Genomic DNA, 20809 nt, shown 5'->3' with positions numbered 1-20809 from the left:
ACTGCGTGCACGGAGTAAGTTTACAGCAAGGGGCAATTTAGCAACACATTACGGGGTATATTTACTAAGATTTTGTGCCGTGCTTGCACCACAAAAGTAACGCAACTTGACGCTAAATCTTTTTTTAGCAATTTACTTTCAAATCAAATCACTTGAAAGTAATGCAAAGCAGTGTATAGCGCTGCTTGGCATTACTTAGTGCCATGGGTGTTCCCATTCAGCTATCCAAGGTTTTTGACTTAACACCCTATTTATTAAAAAAGTCAGTCAGTATTTTGCGTCAACAAATAGTGCCCATTTCAAATAGGCGCTATCAGAAAGAAATGCTTTTATTTCTCCCTTCTTTTTCGACTTCGCATGTGTGCTGCACTGTACAGCACACATAGAAAGTGGGAAAAGTTTTAAAGTTATTCTAAGCATAGTATTTTGTACTGGAAGGGTATTCCAGTACAAATCCTATGCTAGACACACGCAGGCACCCTTGCACTACGGTGCTAAGGTGTGTGCGTGGCGCACGGCAGCAAATTTCTAGGCAGAGAGGAGGAGAGTCCTATATTTCTGTTAATATGGTGCTCTCCTTCTCATGCAGCACAGTGCAGCATTTGTCGCTGCTGCGCTACATGAAAATTCAATAAATCTGGGCCTTTGTATTGTATGGGTTTGCTGTTTTTCATTTTTTTCATCATACAAAACTTTTAGCAAATGTTATTGTGGTTTTCCTGTGTAGACAAAATATCAACATTGACTTTCGTGGCCACTAGACAGCGCTAATTTGCTTAAAAACTAGTGGAGCAAAATAGCACACTCTGACAAAATGTAACAATGTGCTTACTAACAGAATGCATTTTAAGACCACACAGACACCTTAAGAGGAGTGTGACACGCTATATAAATGCGGCAATACCGTATACAATACAGTTATGTCATTGAGCTTACTCGTTAACTTTCAGAACCAAAATCAGGGTGATATTTGATCAACGGTGAAAATCCTTGATGAAATGTGGAGGTACAGAGAAAGATTCAGTGATGGACATTTTGTAAGGACGTTTCAGTTTAACTAGGTTAGCACCTGGATTAATGGCATGTGGAGTTATCGTAACCAGTCAAGCAAACAAAGACTGAAAATAGAAGAATACTTGAATTGCAATGGATTCTGAAATCTAAGCTCAGGACTGGATTCCTTTGGCCATTGAATTATGAAGGTGTGTTGTAGATTAAAGGGGTCGGGCAGCAGGCAGGGTTGTCCTACCCTACCAAGAACATTAATGGAATTGTTGTGAAAACTGGTGCATTCCCTCCACATTCCTCCTTCTTCTCACACTCCCAATAGGAAGGCAGACACAACAGAAGCATGACAAGTAAGATGATGTCAGGTCATGTGGAAATCTCAAGTTTCTCGGATCCGTTGATTTTTTTCTTTCTTTAACAGAAAGAGTCCAGGTACCAGAATGCAAAGACAGAAACCTGATTTGAACTGGCTGAGCTACTTACACATGGCATAGGGAAATGCGATAGCTGCTTCTAAAGCAACTACATTGGTGGTGTCATGTTTTTCTTTTGTTTCTGCTGCCCACTGATATTCACATTCCATGCTAAATGGACACTTTCAGGTCATGGAAGCTGTCTCAACTGCATCCTATGACTGTACAGGAACAGAAGGCTGAGGCTATCCCTGTACCAGGAATGATGAGCCAAGAACAGTTTTCTACAGCCCTTCATTAGGAAGCTGAGAAAATGTGGTTCACCTCCTTAGTCTGGCAGCCAGTGAGGCTGATCTCAGTCTGGTCTCTGCCGTTCATTTTGCACAATTATCAAATTCCACAAATTATATGAAGTTAGTTGAAATGGAAAACTAGAATTTAGTGCTATATTTTAGCAACAAAAACGTCCTCATGTCAACTTTGCATGTGAAGATGCATCTTGCTAAAATAAATAGCACAGAAAACACTAGTACCATAAACAACAGCTGCTCGTATTCTGGTTGTTCTTCCGGTGGTAAAATTTGTAAATATGCTACAGAGCATAATGATGTAATTTAGGGTATTTTGCGTAACAAGTCTAATGTGAAATTTTGTGAAATTACACTAGCCTTACAGAAAGTTTGCCCAGACCTAATTCTGTGTTCGCGGCGTTTTCGTTGGAGTTCAGGATCCCCTTATGACATCCTTTGAGCTCGAAAGAGAAGAGCTTTCACTGACATGAATGAAGAAGGTAAGTGTGTGGCAAGCCTGTTTTTTTTTCTGTCATTGTTTCTGATTCATGTCAGTGACTGCTGTAGCCGAGGTCGATTGTTTTCAAAAGGCACACAACCAGACTAAAGCATCGGAGTCTGCCATTTAGTTCTATTTTGTATTTCTTGACACCTCACGATGAGGCTGGTGCCACTTTGTTTCTGTGACTCCAAACACGTTTGTAATCCACTTCCGTTGTTCAGTGTTGGACTGGCCTTTGCGCGGTCTGGCACTGCTAAATGGGCCGACTTGAAAGGGCCATGGCGTGAGCTTATTTTTTTTGGTCCCATCACAGCCCATATATCCCCCAAAAAACCAAGCATTAGGTAGGCCAATAGGTCTCAGCAATCTGAGAGCTGTAGGGGTTGGGAATGTTAATGCATTTGTGTATGGCGCTGTGGCTGGTTTTAATGACCTATGGGTTTCCAGCAGAAGAACAGTCCAGTAGCTGGTGTTGGCCATTATATCACGAGTGAGCACAGTTTTGTGATGTAATTTGGCCTAATCAACCAGGAGGTTATTGAACATGGGACTTACTTCTCAACATCATCTAAAACATCTGTTCGATCACTTCAGTCAGTCAATCATGGATTTTTAGAGCACGGCTAATCACCCATAGGGTCTCAAGGCGCTTTTGTGGGCATGCTCCTCATTTGATGAGCCAGGTCTTGAGGTCCTTCCCGAACTGCTTCAGTGATGTGGTCTGCCTGAGCTTGAGTGGTAGCATGTTTCATGACTGGGCTGCTAGGCTGGAGAAGGATCTTCCTCTTGCTATGCTTTTCTGGATCTTGGGGACAGCTTTTCTGTTGGGAACGTAGAAGGCGAGGCGGTGGTTGAGGTATGATGGTCCTATGTTGTGCAGTGCCTTGTAGGTGTGGATCTGGAATTTGTATGTGATGCGCATGTTGACTGGGAACCAGTGTAGGTCTCTAAGGTCAGAGGAGAAGCAGCTGTGTTGGGGGATGTCCAGAATGAGTCCGTCTGCTGCATTCTGGACTCTTTGCAGTCTTGATTGACGTTTCTTGCTGATGCCTGCATAGAGTGTGTTGCTATAGTCCAGTTTGCTAGTGATGAGTGCGTGGGTGACTGTCTTCCTCGTGTCGGAGTGAATCCACTTGAAAATCATCTGCAGGAGTCAGAGGGTGTGAAAGCATGACAAAGAGACACGTTGACTTGGCAGGTCATGGTTAGAGAGGAGTCCAGGATGATGCCCAGGTTGCATGCTTGGTCTGTGGGGGTGTTTCCCAGAGTGGTGGGCCTCCAGGAGTCATTCCAGGCAGAAGGGGTGGAGCCGATTACGAGGATCTGTGTCTTGTCCGAGTTGAGCTTGAGGCACCTGGCCTCCATCCAGGCGGTGACTGCTCTCATCCCATTGTGGAAATTTCTCTTAGCCTGAGCAGAGTCCTCGGACAGGGATAGGATCAGTTGGATGTCATCAGCGTGGAAGACTATGTTTAGCCCATGTTGTTTGGTGGTCTTGGCAAGGGGGCCATGTGTCTGCTAAGAGTGTGGTTTCAGTGCTGTGGCTGCTTCGGAATACGGATTGGGATGAGTCTAGGATGCGTTGTGTCTCTAGGAGTTCAGTGAGTTGCTGGCTGACAGCCTTCTCATTACCTTGGCTGGAAAAGGGAGCAGAGAGATGTGTCAGTAGTTCTTCATCTACCTAGGGTCGGCGGTGGGTTTCTTGAGTAGCGGATTGATTTCGGCGTGCTTCCAGTCTGAGGGGAATGTGGTGGTCTTGAAGGATCGGTTGACAGAGCTCTAGTGCTATGGTGGTGCTGGCCAGGTTGAGGATATGGTGAGGGCATGGACCTGAGTGTGCTCCAGATTGGATGGAGTTCATCAGTCTAAGGGTGTCCTCTTTGGTGATGGGGTCCAGGAGGTCAGTATCTGGTGAAGTGCTAGGTCCTTGGTGGTGAGCGGTGCTGGCGGGTTTTGGTTCCTAAAACCTTTGTATATGGCCTGAAGTTTATGGTAAAAGTAGGTGGTGAGGTTGTTGCAGAGGTCTCGGGAGGGAAGGATGGATGAGATGTCTGTCCTGGGGTTTGTGAACTCTTTGACGATGGCGAAGAGCTCTTTGCTGATGTGAGTCCTGGGGATGCAGTGTGCTTGAAAGGCAGCTTTTTTGGCAGCTCTTATGTTCTGGTGGTGGGTAGTGACTGCATTTTTGTAGGCTGTGCGGTCTTCGGTTGATTTGCTGATCCTCCATTTCCGTTCCAGTCATCTGCAGGAGCGCTTGGATTTCTGTAGGTCTGCCATAAACCATTTAGGTGATTTTCTCTGTCGATTTCCTGCTGTTTTCCTTAGGGGGGGCTATGTTGTCAGTGTAGTTCGATAGCCAGCGGTGTTGGATTGCGTGCGACTTCGTTTGCGTTTGCGGCGTCCGGTTGAAGGGAGTGGTTGAGAGTGTTAGTAAGTTGTTCGCCAGTGACTTTGCCCCAGTATCTTCTCAAGGAATGGGGGCGTAGTGGCGTGCAGTGTTCTTTATGTAGGTAAAGTGAATGCAATTGTGGTCGGTCTAATGGTGTTCGGAGCTGTGGGGGATGGTGATGTTGTCCCCAGCTGAGAAAACAGGGTATGCTTTTCTTCAGACTATCTTTTCTTTTCTTCTTTTCTTTTTTTCTTCAGACTTTCAAATAACTTTAACTTGAGAAGGCATGGGGTGGTTACCAGAAAATTGGTTTGAAACTGATTGGCCACCCAAGCAGCGGAATTAAGCGAGATCAAATGGATCGCTTTGCATTTGGGTAACAAAAAAGCATTTCCCATCCAGAAAAAGACAGCCGATCAATCAATGATGAACGTATTCCATTCCACTATTTTTCATCAGCCCTCAATTCTACAACTAGTAGCAACAAACACAATAAACCAATTGTAAATAAACATCTTACTGGAGCATAAGTCTCAGGTTGAAATGCAGTTTCTGAAGGGCATAATGGCATGACTGTTATTCGTATAAAGTCAGCACTCTGGCATTTTTCTCACAGCGATGAGGGAGGGGGTGAGGGGATGGGTCAAGCAGCGAATCAGGAGGGGGGTTGGGTTTAAAGGTCCATCTGTTACCACTTCTGGGCTCTTGAGAATGGAGCAGTCAAAGGCTCAGATACAATGTAACTGTTTTAACTATTTAAAAGAACAAAGTCACTGTGTCACCTCATTCCATGGGCAGTCCAAAATTCATAGCAAGATGCCCAGATATAATGCAACTGTTTTAACAAATGAAGTCAGCGCGGGCACCCTGCTCACAAGGGATAAGGCGCACATTAATCATACCATAAGTGCTTACGAGAATCTGTAATTTCAATAAATCATACACAAAATTATTTATATCAGGATCTTTTCCCACCAGGGAACACTTACTATCTTAGTTCCGGCCAGAACCGCTCACAGTTTAGTTATTGAAAAAGGAAAACAAAAGCCAATATATAGTCCTCTAAAGTCAAAGAAGCCTGAACACTAATATAAGGCAGTTAAGGTAATACGATGCTCCCCCTTACCAGAATCTGTGTAATTACTGCCTAGAAGGACAACATGATCCCCTCTTTAAAAATAAACACGTTTTGCAGAGAAAAGAAAGGCATGCAGACTCCCGAAGCAGCCACCATGCTGAAAGATGAAGTGCAGTTGTGAAGCAGGTGCTCTACTTGGCCGTCATTTCAATAACTTGAGTCCCGCACTGATTATTAGAGACAGTGTCAAGCTGGGGCAGGAATGATATATTGCAGCTGAGGTCGAAGTGAGTGAAAAAAATAGGAGGACTCTTGTAAAGTCCTCCTAAGCCAAGAAAAAAAGTAGTTCTGAAAACATTTGCTAAAATGGGAGCAGGGGACGGATAGTAGTAATTGCTACCTGCTCTCAGGGAGTGCTAAACACAAAAGGAGGTATGACCCGTGCATGCTGTGCACAAATGGGGAGTAGGAATATGAGTGACGATGGAGACAGAAAATGGGAAGCCTATGGGCGGGCTGAAGCCCACGAAGTGTATACAACATGTCTCCTTGAGACAGCGCATGAGCCGACTACAGCTGAGACCTCAAAAATGGCCCACGCATTGGCTCTTTTAAGCTGGAACATCTGGCAATGACAGACAGTCAGATTGTCTGAAAAGATGGCTAACACTGCAGGTGTTTTTCTTTTGGGGGCCTTGACCTGTTGGATAATGGTCTTGGGATAGCTCCAGATGGACATCACAAGAAGAAGAAAATCTGGTCTGGTTAATGTATAGGGCAAATGCCGCGATTAAGATTTTTTCATAATGAAATGTTTTGCTAGTACATCTCTCTTGCAAAGAAAAACAATCATTGGGAAAATACAGGGAGTGGTGAGAGGTACCCAGTCACAGAGCCTGATATCACAGTGTTTCAGCTATCTGCTGTGGAAAATTAGCAATGCAAGCAGCTTGAATGGCTAGCTCGAGAGGCGCAGCTGGATGCCTTGCTCTTAATGAAAAAGCCCAGGCCCCAGGACTATCGCTGATTTCAAAACTTCTTTTCACAAACATAAAGCCTGGATTTGTATTATTCTTTTGGACAATTAGTAGTGCATTTGGAATCTTATTTCCCCACAGTGTTTGTAGGTGTTGCCTCACTCCATGGATCTATATTATTGGTGTATCTTAACGCCCATTTACTATAGCATGTATGGCCAGGTGAGTATACTACTAGAATATTGTGAACGAAATATCATCTTACAAAAATATTATACTCAAAATATCAACTACCAAAATAACATTAAGGTAAGGTCATATAAAGATAATTATATGTTTAGTGCACTGAACTCCACTTGCATGTACCTCAACATTATACATCTTCAATGTAAGTGGATGTGGAGATGATAGTAAATCTATACTTACCTATAAAATCTATGCTTACCTGCACAATGCTTTGTTCTTGAAAATTAGGCCACCGTTTTTTGGGGGGATATTTCTATCCTCAAGAGCCCTATATGCAACTGTTCAAGTGGCCATTATATAGCAACTGCACAAATGGCTAAATATAAGCAATTAGCTTTAGCACTATTTATTGATTTTATGCAGTTAGTGTTTTAGCAAGGGTGGTATGTGCTGTGCGCAGGCAAAGACAGAGGGCCCTCAGACTCTAATTTGGTATTAAAACTCAGTTACAATTGGGGTGCTGTGGGATCCTGAAATTCTTGGTCTCCAGTGTCACAGTGCCTGTTGCACTATTGATAGCTGTGGACCTATGTGCAGCACATAGGATGACTGAAGGAGGAAACCCCTCCGGATCCCATGCACTTGTTGAAAAGCACTTGCAATCTAAATATGCTGGAACAGTTTGTGATGTTTAAGGTTGGAGATTTATCAACTTGATAAGCATTATAGGATGATGGTGTTGTTAGGGTATTCTTCTACCAAAGGCAATGTTGAGACTCTGAAAAGATGTTTTTAATAGTAAATCAGGATTGTGTGTCTGTGAAGTTAGAATGAATTGGGGTTTTAGCTGATATTTTCCTTCTTGTCTCCCTGTCCAGAAAAACCTTGCAGGTGAAAATAGTTGATGATGAAGAATATGAAAAGCAAGAAAACTTTTACATTGTCTTGGAGGAGCCGCGATGGCTAAAGCGTGGGATTTCAGGTACCATTTAAGAGCATCGTCTCTAATGCATGCCTAAACTGAAAGCCTTATTTAATTATTTAAATCCACGCCCCTTCATATGATCAGCTCGATCTTAGTCAAAGTGTATTTCCCCTTCGCCAAATATGTGCACTAGTTTTAGATCAGGAAAGAGACCTACCAAGATACGGAGACAAGTTCTTGGAAGAAATAATGATTGGGTTTAAGTGCTAAACTTGGGAGCATAACCAAAGTCTGATCAGTCAAACAGGAAGATTTTTAATTGCAACCAGATTAATACTAAATACTAAAACACTACATCTTGGAGTCTGAGGTATTGTGCAGGAATGCCTTGTTTTAGAGTAATATGCTGCAGCATGTAGGCTTTAGGAAGCATTTCCCACCCACAATGCTACCAGACAAGATGCCCACAAGGCGTTGACCATGATCATTGTATTGGAAGTGGATTGCCAGAAGAACATTAATTTAGTAGGCGTTTCTTTGATGCCTTACCTTGAAGGGATCCATTACTTTATTAGAGATTCACACAGTAAAACAGGGTCTTAATTTTCAGTTGGAAGTCATTGTTAACAGAATTTTTTCCTGGCATTGCACTATAAATTTCAATACATTTACTGACTCTCGATTAGAGCTCTTTTTAAATACAATGACCCTGCCCTATTGGCTGTTTGTGGCCTACTTTAGGGATGGCTTCTGTATATTTAGACAGTTTAGGCCCTAAAAAAGTTTTATTTTGCCAGGTTGAAGTGGAATTTTAAAACCTTACACAGGCTGCAATTGCAGGTCGGAGACATGTTTTAAAAGGCTCACACTTAAGTGGGTGGCTCAATAAGTGGTGCTGCCCACTAGCAGCATTTAATATACAGGCCCTGGATACCCATGGTAAAAGGACTTGCAAGTCAAATAAATATTGCCAGCCAGATAAAAGCCAATTGTACCATGTTTCATTGATAGAACACAGGCACTGTAGCATAGGTTAGCAGCAGTAAAGTGCTCAGAGTCCTAAAAGCCAACAAGAATGGTTTCAGAAAACAAGAGAGGTGAAGGCAAAAAGTTTGGGAGTGACCCTACAAAGAAGGGCAAGTCCAAAGCCTCCTATTTGACTTAGATATCAATGGACTTCCATTGTCTTATTGTTATTGTTTATTGGCATTTATATATAGCACACAATTGACCTTCTTGCCTCTAAAGTGTTACTAATTGCTGTGTAAAATGCAGCTCACACGCAAAATGGTGGCATATAGGACTATTTAAAGGTCAGATATCGGTGTCTTTGCTCCAGCACAGAGCGTTATTTCTTTATCTGGGGTCCAACGAACCTGTTGCGAGGGGTGAAGAGAAGATTTTACCTGATTGTTCAAATCAGCTACAGTGCAACTCAGTAGTCGCGCATTAAACCTCAGAGTCCAAATTAAAGTTTCAAAGGGCTTTATTACAGACTCAAAGTCAAAGTTACATAAGTGAGTCTCAGAACCATAGTATAGCTATACAAAATCAACAATGGAGAATTAAGGTGTTGCACAATATTAAATCAAAGCAACATATAAAAGACCAGGAGTTCCATAGCAACAATGCAGAAAACCAGAAACAGTATGTTGTGTCTGGATTCTAAAATTAAGTTCTCTTGCCTAACCTTAGCTCCTAAACTATTCTAATGCAAAAAGATTGTCTGAGAAAGGTTAGAAAAAGGAACTTCAGTAGATGATTCCGTTCAAGAGAGGTAGGTCCAGTGGCATAAAGCCACATTTAAAGTATAAGATCTATACCTCAAAAGGTCCGCTATGAGCAAGGGGCAAAGGGAATCTGAATCGCTTGCCAGCTAAACCTCAGTTAAATCTTGTTTTTTCCAGGTGAGATGACATCCTAACCAAAACTCTCATTAGAAAAACAAAACCGCAAATCAGTTATAATTGACACTTCAGTCTTCCGAAACCTTCAGCACTCAACCTGGGTACACCCTCGCATTCAGGAATCTTAAAAGCTATAGATGCCAATCCCAGGATACTTCTTCCGTCTTGTAGCATTTTCCTGAGACTCTCTTATCTCTTGTAGACAATAGGATTCTTGTTAACTTTTGCACTTGCAGCTTTGAAAAAACAAGCTTTCACATTGAAAATTAGAAGACACAAAAAATAATGTAGCCTTCACTCTGGCCAACTTAAAATGAACACAAATATACTTTCAGTATGCTTTAAATGTTATACCTTTGGAAATAAAGCGATTATAGAGAATAACATTTCTAAAATTCTATGTCATAAAAATTCTTGCTAACGAGGATTAAATGTGGCATACATGAAATATTAAATTAATTGTTCACTTTTCCTGATATATTTCAGTGCACCACGTTTAACAATTTGTTTTACACATTACAAAATAAAAAAACACCCCTTCTTCTCACGTTCTGAGAGGCATAATGGCACAGCCTGGTTATGCTCTTTCATTATCAAGACAAAAACACAAATTTTGGAAATTTACACTTGGAACACAGGGCATGGCTCATATCTTGCTCTGCTACTTTGGAGGATCAACTCTTAGACCCACAAAGCTGTACTGACTTTTACTCAATGATAACCATTGCTATCACTGCTGTTCTTTCCAGTCATGAATCTTAAGTACTGTAAAAAAGAGGCCAAACATTTCTACTTTAGAACGCAGGAGTTTTGTAATTTTTTGTAGGGTATAAATACTTTGGGAAAGGCAGAAAGGGGTTACCCAAAAGTAGTGTATTTTGGTTTCTCAAACCTTCAAAACATAACGAAAAGATAAACTAGGCAAGATAGAACGACCCATAAAACTCTAATTATAAATGACATGCATAGACACCGGGGTACAGTAGGAAAACATCATTTGTTAACCCATAGATACAGGCTTATGTAGCATTACACAGTTCAGTGGTGCATAACACACAGGCAAAGAGCAAAACATAGAGTTTATGGTACTTGCATGATTTATCCTCAGGAGTCCTCTAAATTTTCTTTAGCTTTTAATTCTTTGTCCACAAAAACGTGCACTGAATGGCAAATATAAGGTCATCCATGCATCAATAAATTAATGAGGGTTGGTCTACAGCTTCTAGACTACAGAAACCTTAGTAATAGTCTGCAACTTGTTTCAGATCATGTGCCATTCGGCATGTTGATATCACAAGTCTAAGTTTTGTTTTAGCAAAATAGAGGACTTCCTTCACCTATTGCTATAGGAAATTATTCTCAAAATTTGGGATGCAAGAAAACCTTTAGCCAATTTATATAGTTTTGCAAAAGTACCCACAATATAAATACACCAAATATTAAAATAGCCTTTGCAAAACCCAAGAAATCTGTCATAATAAACCTAGTGAGAACAGCTTAGGGACTAATTCATATTAATATCCATAAGGTCAGTGGAGCAAATTTGATTCTTCTTGAATCAAGAAAGCTCTGATATTTTTCTTCGTCTTGTGACCTCATGGTGGATAGAAAATCCTGAGGCTTAACCATTTCCTACAGATATTGATTCTGTAGAGAAACAGAAATGGCATAGTCTTAAATGACATGCCCATAAATGGTAGAACATATGCTTTTGGCGTTGTACATTTTAGCTTTGTTTCTGCATGTTTACCCCAGGTTCCTAATCAAGGTTAAGAGTGGGCCCATTAATCTGTTAGAATTATACTTTGTTTCAAGATAGTAGGGGCCCCCAGCACAACTTAGTTTCAAATTTTACCACTGTGTAAAAAGAATGTAACATTTCCCAAACTAGTTATATTAACCTTCTGTGTGACCTAAGTGTTAGGTTTGCTTTGACAACTGGCATCCTGCAACTTCGATAGACTGGTCTGCAGGCCCAAGCATCCATGAAAAGAACATAATGCATGATCATCAGTTGAAGGCCATTCACTTTCTAAGACATTCAAATTCGCAATTTGTATATATAGGGTTAGTACATTCCCCAGACTCACTTTAGATTAATCATATTTCATTTTTAATTGTTTGAGTTTGAGTTTTTGGTATTTTCAATCCAGTTACTAATTTTCAAGACAGCAAGACATTTGGTCAAGCCACAAGGACACCAAGAAACAATGTGCACATATGTATATAATACAATACTTAAAGCTGGTGATAGAGTAAAAATAGTTGTTTTGAGCTCTCCAGATGTGTGTCAAGTGCTGGACACTACCGTAAATGTATATGATGACCATCCACCATTCACTACCTGTCTAAAGATGGAGAATAAATTGATAGCCCTTTGAACTCCCAATACCAGTAAAATGGATATCTATGCACACATAGGGAGAGCTAATTTTTCAGATGGGAGTGACAGGACCATGGATAGAGGTCTTGTTACACCAACACTTATGACTTTAGTTCAGAGTAAAACAAGAATTGTCTGCCTTGGATTGAGAGTAACAATGGCAAGGCAGTATAAAACTGGAAGGCATTGCTTTTGACAGGAATAGGCAACAAAACATCTTCTAACAGTCTTCTAATTCAAATGATATCATTTGGTGTAATATTTAGACAACTGCTTATATGAAATCTGTTCAATCTGTAAAATATAAGAATTGCAAGATTTAAGAAGATTGAAACTACTATATTTGAAGAAGGCATGGTTGTGATTTCTGATTTTCTGAATTAAAGTTTCATTGGTGTTCTTCACTTACTGCCAAGGGAGGACAGTGAATATCAGTTAAGTTCAGCTCTTTCACTTCATTCAAAATACAATGAGGGATGTGTGGATCACAAAAATACTGTCTTATAACCAGTTAATAAAAACCAAGGGAGGGCATACCTTGTCCTGTTAACCTAGGTTTGGTGATCACTTGTTTCATGGACCAGTCATCATATAGCAGCTACTCTCCAAGGAACAGAAGAACGAGGGTCCAGAGCAGACAGACTGTGCCATTTTGAACAAAGTGATCCTAGATTTACCACTTGCGGAAATGGTCTGAGGGCTGTTCCCTAAAATAATATTTCCTACTTTCTCTTAATTGTTTTTAATATAGTCTCACTGTCCTTTTCCAAAGGCAGCTTCTGTGATCTGTATGTGCCTGCAGTGCTCATGGTTTGATCTTTCTTTTTTTCCCTCTCTTTTTCTCTCTCTCTTTCTCCTCCTTTTTCACAGCTCTCTTACTCAACGAGGGTAAGCCATTTTAATGTCCATGGCATGCCCCTTGCATGTGCTATACAGTACCCACTGCTATAAATTCTGTGTGTGTGTCTACTGTCATTTGCCTCCATCCTCTTGATCAGGACACAGATCAGAGAAGGCTAGCAGAAACCATGAATGTTCGAAGTTGTGTATCACTCTATTTCTGTCTGCTGTTCGTGGACGCTACTTTGCAGTGACTGGTGCATGCCACTGTTTCACATACTGAGTCATTCTGTTCCACAGGCCTCAAAACTAGATAAATCTCTTGGGATCACTCCATGGCTAACATCGGCCACTAGGTTATTCTGTCATCTTGAAGGCTTGTGCCCACATATACAGCAAATTCAGACATCTTTTCGCATCAAGATACACTGTGGTTTAGAAAATGCACCAACAGTGAAAATTGTGGGAGTCTAAGGATGATCCTTTAACTGCTAGGACAGGTTTAGGAGGAGCAAAGATCCTCGAGGAAAAGAACATTAGTTACAAACTATTTAGTTTTTCCAACAGATTGAGAGCCCAGAACTGAGGTTACTCCTCGGGGCTATTACTTCTGGTAGAGTTGAGAGGCGCAGGCATGAATAATTGTATTGCATGCAGATGTAGGAACACAGTAAAGAGCGAAATGAGTAGAACTTGTTTTACAATGAACATCACTCCTATGAAGGAAACTTCAACCATTGTTCCAGGTTAGCACCCCAAGACTATGTACTGCAACGTCGAGCCATGCTCAGCTGAATCATACAAACTGTGTGCTAATATAGTGAACCCTATTGATTCAACTTTGCGGAAACTAGAACCAGACTCGTATCTCTTTTGCTGATGTGCTTGATTTCACTTCACTTGCTCCTGACTCCTGTTCTCCTATATCAATCCAATCCTTCCCTATCTCCTTCTTCTGTGATATCCCTGTGCTTATTTTCCCACTTACCAGAATGCTCTCTGAATTACTATAGCGTTCTAAAATGTATGTGCACTTCCAAAAGTCTCTGTTTTATGCAAATCTTGTGAAAATTCCACCAATAGGAATTAACTGAATCCATGAGAACTTAGGGTTTTAATTACCAATAACATAGGAAAGCATATGGAAGATGGGCATGGTATTCATTTATACATTTTGCCAACGTTTTAAAATACAAATGTGTTTGTGAGAGTAGTGTATTTTTTAGAACATTTGTGATGTATGACTCTTCCATTGAAAAACAGTGACCATTGTCCTTGTTTGTAGAAATTATTTGCTGTCACCTCCATACTTCTTATACCGGCATCAATTGCTCTGGTAGGGGACACAGCATGTTTGGATTTGCTGGTGCAGTCTTTTAACCTAAGCAGGCGCATTGTTTGGTACATGTGGATACCTGGCCATAAACGTGTGCAGGTCCTGCATTTCTTACTTTCCCTGTGCTGTTGATGGTAACTATTGTTAACATGTAATTTTGAGTTGTTTTATGGTTGTCTGTATATGGTGACCGATGGTATAGTTGAAATTGTAATTGTAACTGTATTTATATAGCGTTTACTACCCTTGACGAGGTGTTGAAGTTCATTTTGGCGAGTAGAACACTACTCTAGAACCCAGAGGATTAGTGGTGGATTAGTATAGGAAAATATAAGTTGTTTTTTTGAGCGGTGGACAGGTGAGTCTGTTAGTTTGGTTGAATAGGATAAAGGTGGAATTGCGGATGGAATAGTTTGATAGTGTTATGTGTTATGTGGGGTATCATATTAGTAAGGTGAGGTTTGGGATGAGTCAAAGGAAGGATGGAGGAGGAAGTCTATAAAGGGCTATTAGAGAGATCATAGTAGTATAGGGCATATTTCACGCATCTCTGTGTGTACCAGAACCTAGTTTGTAGGGTCAGTAGGGTAAGAAAGTCTGGCTGGAGATCAGAGGGTTCTCATTGGGTGTGGGCAGGCTATGGATTGTTGTCTGTTGGTTCCTTGTGAAGGTGTGCTCCATCATGCCCATTCTGATATGTGGCTCCTGTTGCTTCCTGGAAGTTTGCCTGTTTAAATATGTTTAATGTGAAATGCTCGAATCAGGTATTATGGGAGGGTTCCGTTTGTCAAAATGGCCTTTATTGAGTCATCCCCCTCAATTCATATGGGGGACTTATCATACTACATACATTTCCTATGGGGCAGAAAAAAGTCATTGGCTTGACATGTTGTTGGTTCCAGAACTACTTCTATAGATGCGCCCTGCTATACCTGATGAGAACCAATGTGCATACTGGGCCATTGCAAAAATAGGGTTTTTATATTCTTGTTGATATTCTCGTAAAGTGATTCTAATTACTAGTGACTTAGCAATAAAATAGTGTGTCAAAATGTACCAAAGGCGCATTAGCTTTAACACTGGGCAACTGTCACGTAATACAGTTACAGCTCCATAATATTTCGAAAGACTGCCGTTAAACCGCAGTATGCCAGCCATTGTCATAAATATTGCTACGTCTTCAGGTTGGCTATGTTAAACTCCAGGAGATCATTTAATAAAGCCTACTCCTGGCCAAAGGTGAAGCAAATTGATGCCCAGTCCATGTTTGCAAAGATACAAATGCGAACTAATTAAGGAATGGAGTAAACAGATGTCAGGCTAACGGCTGTAATCCCGCGCCTCACCTTTGAACCCTCAATTCATTAGTATAACATAACTCTGTGGGCTGAACAGGCCCCAGGGATCCAAGGTTGCATGGCCGCTTGCTAAGAAACTGACCTGTGCTCTCTTACTCAGATGAAGAGGATAAGAAGCTGTCGGCGGAGGAGGAGGAAGCAAGGAGGATCGCGGAGATGGGGAAGCCAATCCTGGGCGAGTATTCCAAGATGGAAGTCGTCATTGAGGAGTCCTACGAGTTTAAGGCAATTTGTTTTTCTCTCTCTGTCCACTCTTGTTGGTTTAGCTTCATCACATGAAGGGCCTTAGGTATGGTGTCAACTTCAGGTTTCCTTTCCAGGCATTTAAAGCATCCTCCTGTCACTGAGACTGTGCTTTCCAATACGCTTCATGACTATGAAGGGGTCAAACCACAACATTTGCTGTGGCACGAAGTCCTACACAAACTACAGTACAATACAGTGTGCTATACGGGCCACTTAAATTGGCCTGCAGGAAATGTAGGGGCATATTTATCAAATTTACACGCAGTATGTGAAGAACCCACCATACTGCGATGCGCTGCATGAAAGGGAAAGGGCAGGAATGCACCGTATTTAATATTATCTGGCACATTCCTGCCCTTTTCTTGTGCTGGTGCCCCTTTGGCCAATGCAGGCTCCCTTGAACCGTGGTGCAAGGGTGCCTCCATTGCAGACAAGATTGTTTTTGTGCAGGAAGGGGCACCTACCTGCACAAAACAATCCTCTGAGGCATTTTCCTCTTTCTATGTGTGCTGCAGAATTCAGCACACAAAGAAAGAGAAAACAATGAGGATAAATAAAGATATTTCTTCTCGTTACTCTTCACCTGAGTAGGCGTAGGATTTTGACGGATTCCTAGATCTACTAGTGATGGTAAATCTGGGAATGTGCCAACATCCATAGGTGGATGTGTGGGAACACCTACGCTCCACCCATGAGCCCCTCCCTGGAATAGAGTAACGTAATCTGATTTGTGCAGGGTTGCATTACTTCAGGGATATCAAGCCACTCTGGGCCAATGCAAGGTTGCTTTGCATTGCTTGATAAATCTGACTTAGGTTTTGCGTCACCTTTGCACCCCCTTGTGTGGTGCAAGGATGGTGCAAAGACTTTGATAAATATGTTGTTTAATGTGTGATTGCATCTCTTCTCTTTTTATTAGCTGTCACAGCACCACAGTGACCACTGCAAGTTAGAGGAAGCCTGGTGACTTTAGTAGTAAATAAAGTGTCACTCAGCACTAGGGCATCACTGCTTTGCCATTTCTGCACCAGATTCTGTGTTCTCTACTTTCTGTATTTTCATGTATTCAAAGATTTTTAATTGGGATTGTATCATGCTCCAGCAGCAGATAACTTTTTCTTACTAACTGAAGATATTAAGATTGTTGTCACAGTGATTTCACCATGAGTCACATGAACTTCTTTATCAGTGCCATCATCTACTAAATGAGTAATATGGTTTCAGGAGTGCTGCTGTTTGTATTGCATGTGTGTGTGTGTGTGTTCTCTCTTTTGGTTCCATGTTTAGTGTAGATTGTTGCTGATGCTCAGAATTGTACACACGTCACAGGGGACTATGTTGGTAATTAATCGGTACCTTTTTGAGAGGCAGGTCTGTGTACTGACTTGACAGATCATTTTCGTACCCTACATGCAGAGCCACTAGAATTATGTGGCAGGGGAGCACCTAATTATGCAGCAGCGTTCCCTAAATTATGGGGCAAGAAATGGCAATTACCATGCCATAATGCAGCACATTTTTTATAGTATTGCTTCATTATGTTGTAATTTTTACTCATGGCAATACTCTCTGGGTAAAGATTTCACACCACTAAGACCAGTTTAAAAATCAAATACTGAAACAAGCAAATGAAAGAAGACCAGTTAACCTTTGCAACACGTTGCCCCGTTTTTATCTAACTTTTGATCTGTTAGAGCTAGAAACAAATATTTTTTGTTAAGATTTGTAGATTATGCAGCAGATGATGAATTATGTGGCAAGTGAGACAAATCTTTAGTTATGTGAAAAAAGCTGCGGCTGCAGAGTCACATAATTCTAGTGGTCATTCCTACATCTTATGTATTGTATGAGCAAGGATGTCATTTCCAGTTAGACAACAGGTTGTATGATAGTATATTAAGGCTCCTAGTATCGACCCACAATATTTTTGCAGCCACTACATTGTAAGGTAAGTGTATATTTTCTATTCTTATCAGCACCTAATTACTAATTACATTGGGTGATAAGTATAAGTGAATGAAGAAATATATGTATATACTAATCTTCCAATGTAGCAGTATGTCGATTTACCTGATGTGACATTATCGACATGTAAAATATTGCATGCAGTATAGTGACCCCTACCGCACAACAAGCAGCCTGTGGCAGCTGGCTCGTCTTTACAATAGGGGTGGGAAGGTACGGTACAATAATAATAACATTAAAAAAGTCACTTACCCAAAGACAAACTTCTCTCCTCTCGTCTTCTCTCCTGGCTCCAACGTGCGATGGGACCCAGGAAATTGCACCAGCCAGTTCTGTCGCTGCTTTCATGCTGGTAATCAGCATGAAAGCTGTGTCAGGATTGGTGGGAGTGGGCTGTCTCAGTGCTCACTAGAGCGATGAGGCTTGTGCTTTCTCTAACTCAACTGTCTTACGGCAGCTAGGTTGGAGAAGTTTAAAGTGCGCATGTCAGGATGGCCGTCGGCATACCGCCAGCCAAAGGGACATGCACACTTTAAACAAGTGAGGAGCTCCTGCTGCAACTCGGCAGCAGTTGCCCTGCCTCATCCTGACCCTTGGTTCAGGACGGGGTGCTGATAAATAAAATGGTCATGATTTTTATTACCATTTTATTTTTCCCTTCTGGGGGGCATTTGTTAGTCGGGCGACTCTCCTCCGCTCTCGTCGAGGGGCCGCCACTGCAAGCAGCATATGGTTTATCAGACTGCATCACTCTGTTGCCCATTGCAAATTGATCTTTGCACAAATGTTGAACATCAGTGCTGGAAAGCCACACAAATTGCTCCGCTCCCTCCTTTCCTGAGATTAGGGGAGACTGTTCGGTCTTCAGACAGGCTTATAAATCTACATCCTTTTCTTATCATAATAGCAATTTCACTGTGTCTTGTTTCAGAGGCAGGCGACTTGTTCAGCCATAATAGAATAACAGATTGTGGCAGATAAGGGGCACGAGCCCATTTAGCCTGCCTGCTTCATACCATCTATACTACAACTGTAGCTCTTGCTCTATCTTTTACAGCATTCAGCCCTATAACACTATTTGATGACAAATTAAATGCTTCCTTGCACAGCGTATCTATCGCAAGTTGACACTCCCCGAAGACAGGCATGTTTGCAAGGATCTGTTCGTGCAGTTAAAGTTATACCTAAAAATGAATACACCATTTGTTCTATCCTTTCCTCGCTAACCCACTATTTTGTATCTTTTTAAGATGGTTGTCAAGCCTAATTCCAGTACAATGTAATAAATGCAAGCGCAAATCTAGCTCCCTTGTTAGCAAGAGAAATAATACATGACCTGTAGGTGTGTGGAACAAAGACTAGAGTTGTGGTTTCTTATTTTATTTATTAATTTAAAAAAAAAGAAATCTCACACCATTTCCGGGGGAAATTTGATGCAAGTCTTAGATTTGCAAGCTGTAGTGATTTGTGACCCCCACGTCAGCACACATAATGATTATACCTTTGTGCTGAAGCCTTTCTCTGACAGGAGTGAGATCCAGACCAGGGCTCTCATATCAAGGAGCACAGCAGATACACTCTCCTTTTAATAAGCCTGATTACTGTCAACGGGATGTGGAGGACTGGCAGGGGTGGCAACAAAACGATTATGGTATCAGGACAGATTGTTTTGCTTGTGTCATCCAAGGGGCGGAAGCCGGCTGAACATTCATCCATTCTAAAAATTGCTCTGGCAGTCTCTGTAACTGAGTTTTTGATGCTGTGAGCATGTACATCTCTTGCGTGTGAAGGAAGAGTATGTGGAGCTCATAATGCACATGTGACTGCGGCCACCCTGGGTTCCATTTTGTACTGGCTACACTTTAATCATACCTAAGATGGAGGATTGGATGAAGACCCCCAGAGAGCAGATGCTTCCCCCCAAAACTATCCAGGGATCCTTTGTGATGAGTCAGAAAGAGGATTGTTAACTTAGAAGACAGAGGGTCCTTTTAAAGCCAGGGAGTTTTCTGGGCCCCTTCTGGGCCCATTGTTCTGTGGGAGAGGCTACCATCACATTTTAACTGGCAGTTAATGGTGCAGCTTCTATTGCATTTTAACTCTTGTTCTCGATTGCTCCTAAGAGGAGACTCCTAGCTGTTCCCTGTCTTCTGCTCACCCTTGTGACAAAGACCATGACTGGACTATTCTGTGTGGAAGTGGCAAAAAAGGAAACTGTTCAGAACAAGTCACTAAACTAAACTGCTGGAATACAGAAGCTCTTGCTGCAACTTAGGCATAAAGATGGGGCAGATACTTCGAGTCAGTGTGCCAAATGTTCCTGATCCGAGGCATAGCGTTCCACTGCAGTGGTTACGGGGAGATTCCTCTGACTCCCAGATGTTGGGGTACCGACCACCAACTACTCTAGTCAGATTTGAGACTAGAAACCTGGGAAAACCTCCCTAGTCTGCCTGGATGGTCTTCTTAGACTCTAATTCGAGGTAGAGATCAGACTGAGTGCTTAAGAGGGGTATGGGTGTTGACTTTGCCCAAGAAGGTCCTCATGTGAAGGAGAGGGGCTATGAAGGCGGCCAGATGAGGCAAATTGAGACCACTGCTGCAACATGAAGTGAGACCTACACCACTGTAGTAAGGGTAAAGTCAGAGAGCTGAAGAAGTCCCAAAAGCAGAGGTAATTGTACTGACAACTGAGATTGAGGGTGTGGTGGAACTCAAAAGGTGAGTTTCACTACTTCACCTAGAGCCAAGCAGTGTCCAAAGTGCTGGTGGACTATTGAATGCCATCTAAAATTGAGCCCGAGGAGACAACAAGTTCCAAAAGAAGATTAATGCTGTTGAACAAAACTGCACCTGCACAACATGTTCATAGCTGCAACTCAGGGTACACCCTAAACTTGTTCTGTGGGAGTTTTGTAAATGGGCACGTGGATGACTCAAGAGGTTAGATGACCTAAACCTCAAGACCCATGACCCAGTTTAACCTGTTCCCAGTGATGCTGGTGC

The 20809-nt window shown here is 41.7% G+C and overlaps 1 protein-coding gene across 5 annotated transcripts in view; it reads left to right on the top strand.

Annotated features, from left to right (window-relative positions):
- The window catches only part of SLC8A2 (solute carrier family 8 member A2), an 844114-nt gene that overhangs the window by 758730 nt on the left and 64575 nt on the right, over positions 1-20809 (top strand). For 4 of the 5 annotated variants that reach the window (XM_069207491.1, XM_069207494.1, XM_069207493.1 and 1 more), the window contains 3 exons: positions 7722-7825; positions 12929-12946; positions 15693-15817. In XM_069207491.1, coding sequence (XP_069063592.1) covers positions 7722-7825; positions 12929-12946; positions 15693-15817 — 247 coding nt within the window. The remainder of the gene's footprint in view (positions 1-7721; positions 7826-12928; positions 12947-15692; positions 15818-20809) is intronic. The other variant, XM_069207495.1, reaches the window with a different exon arrangement.

This window comes from Pleurodeles waltl, chromosome 9, assembly GCF_031143425.1.
Source record: "Pleurodeles waltl isolate 20211129_DDA chromosome 9, aPleWal1.hap1.20221129, whole genome shotgun sequence".
In the NCBI taxonomy this organism is placed as follows: domain Eukaryota; kingdom Metazoa; phylum Chordata; class Amphibia; order Caudata; family Salamandridae; genus Pleurodeles; species Pleurodeles waltl.
The sequence above is the reverse complement of the archived record's forward strand: the minus strand, read 5'-3'. Positions and strand labels throughout refer to the sequence as shown.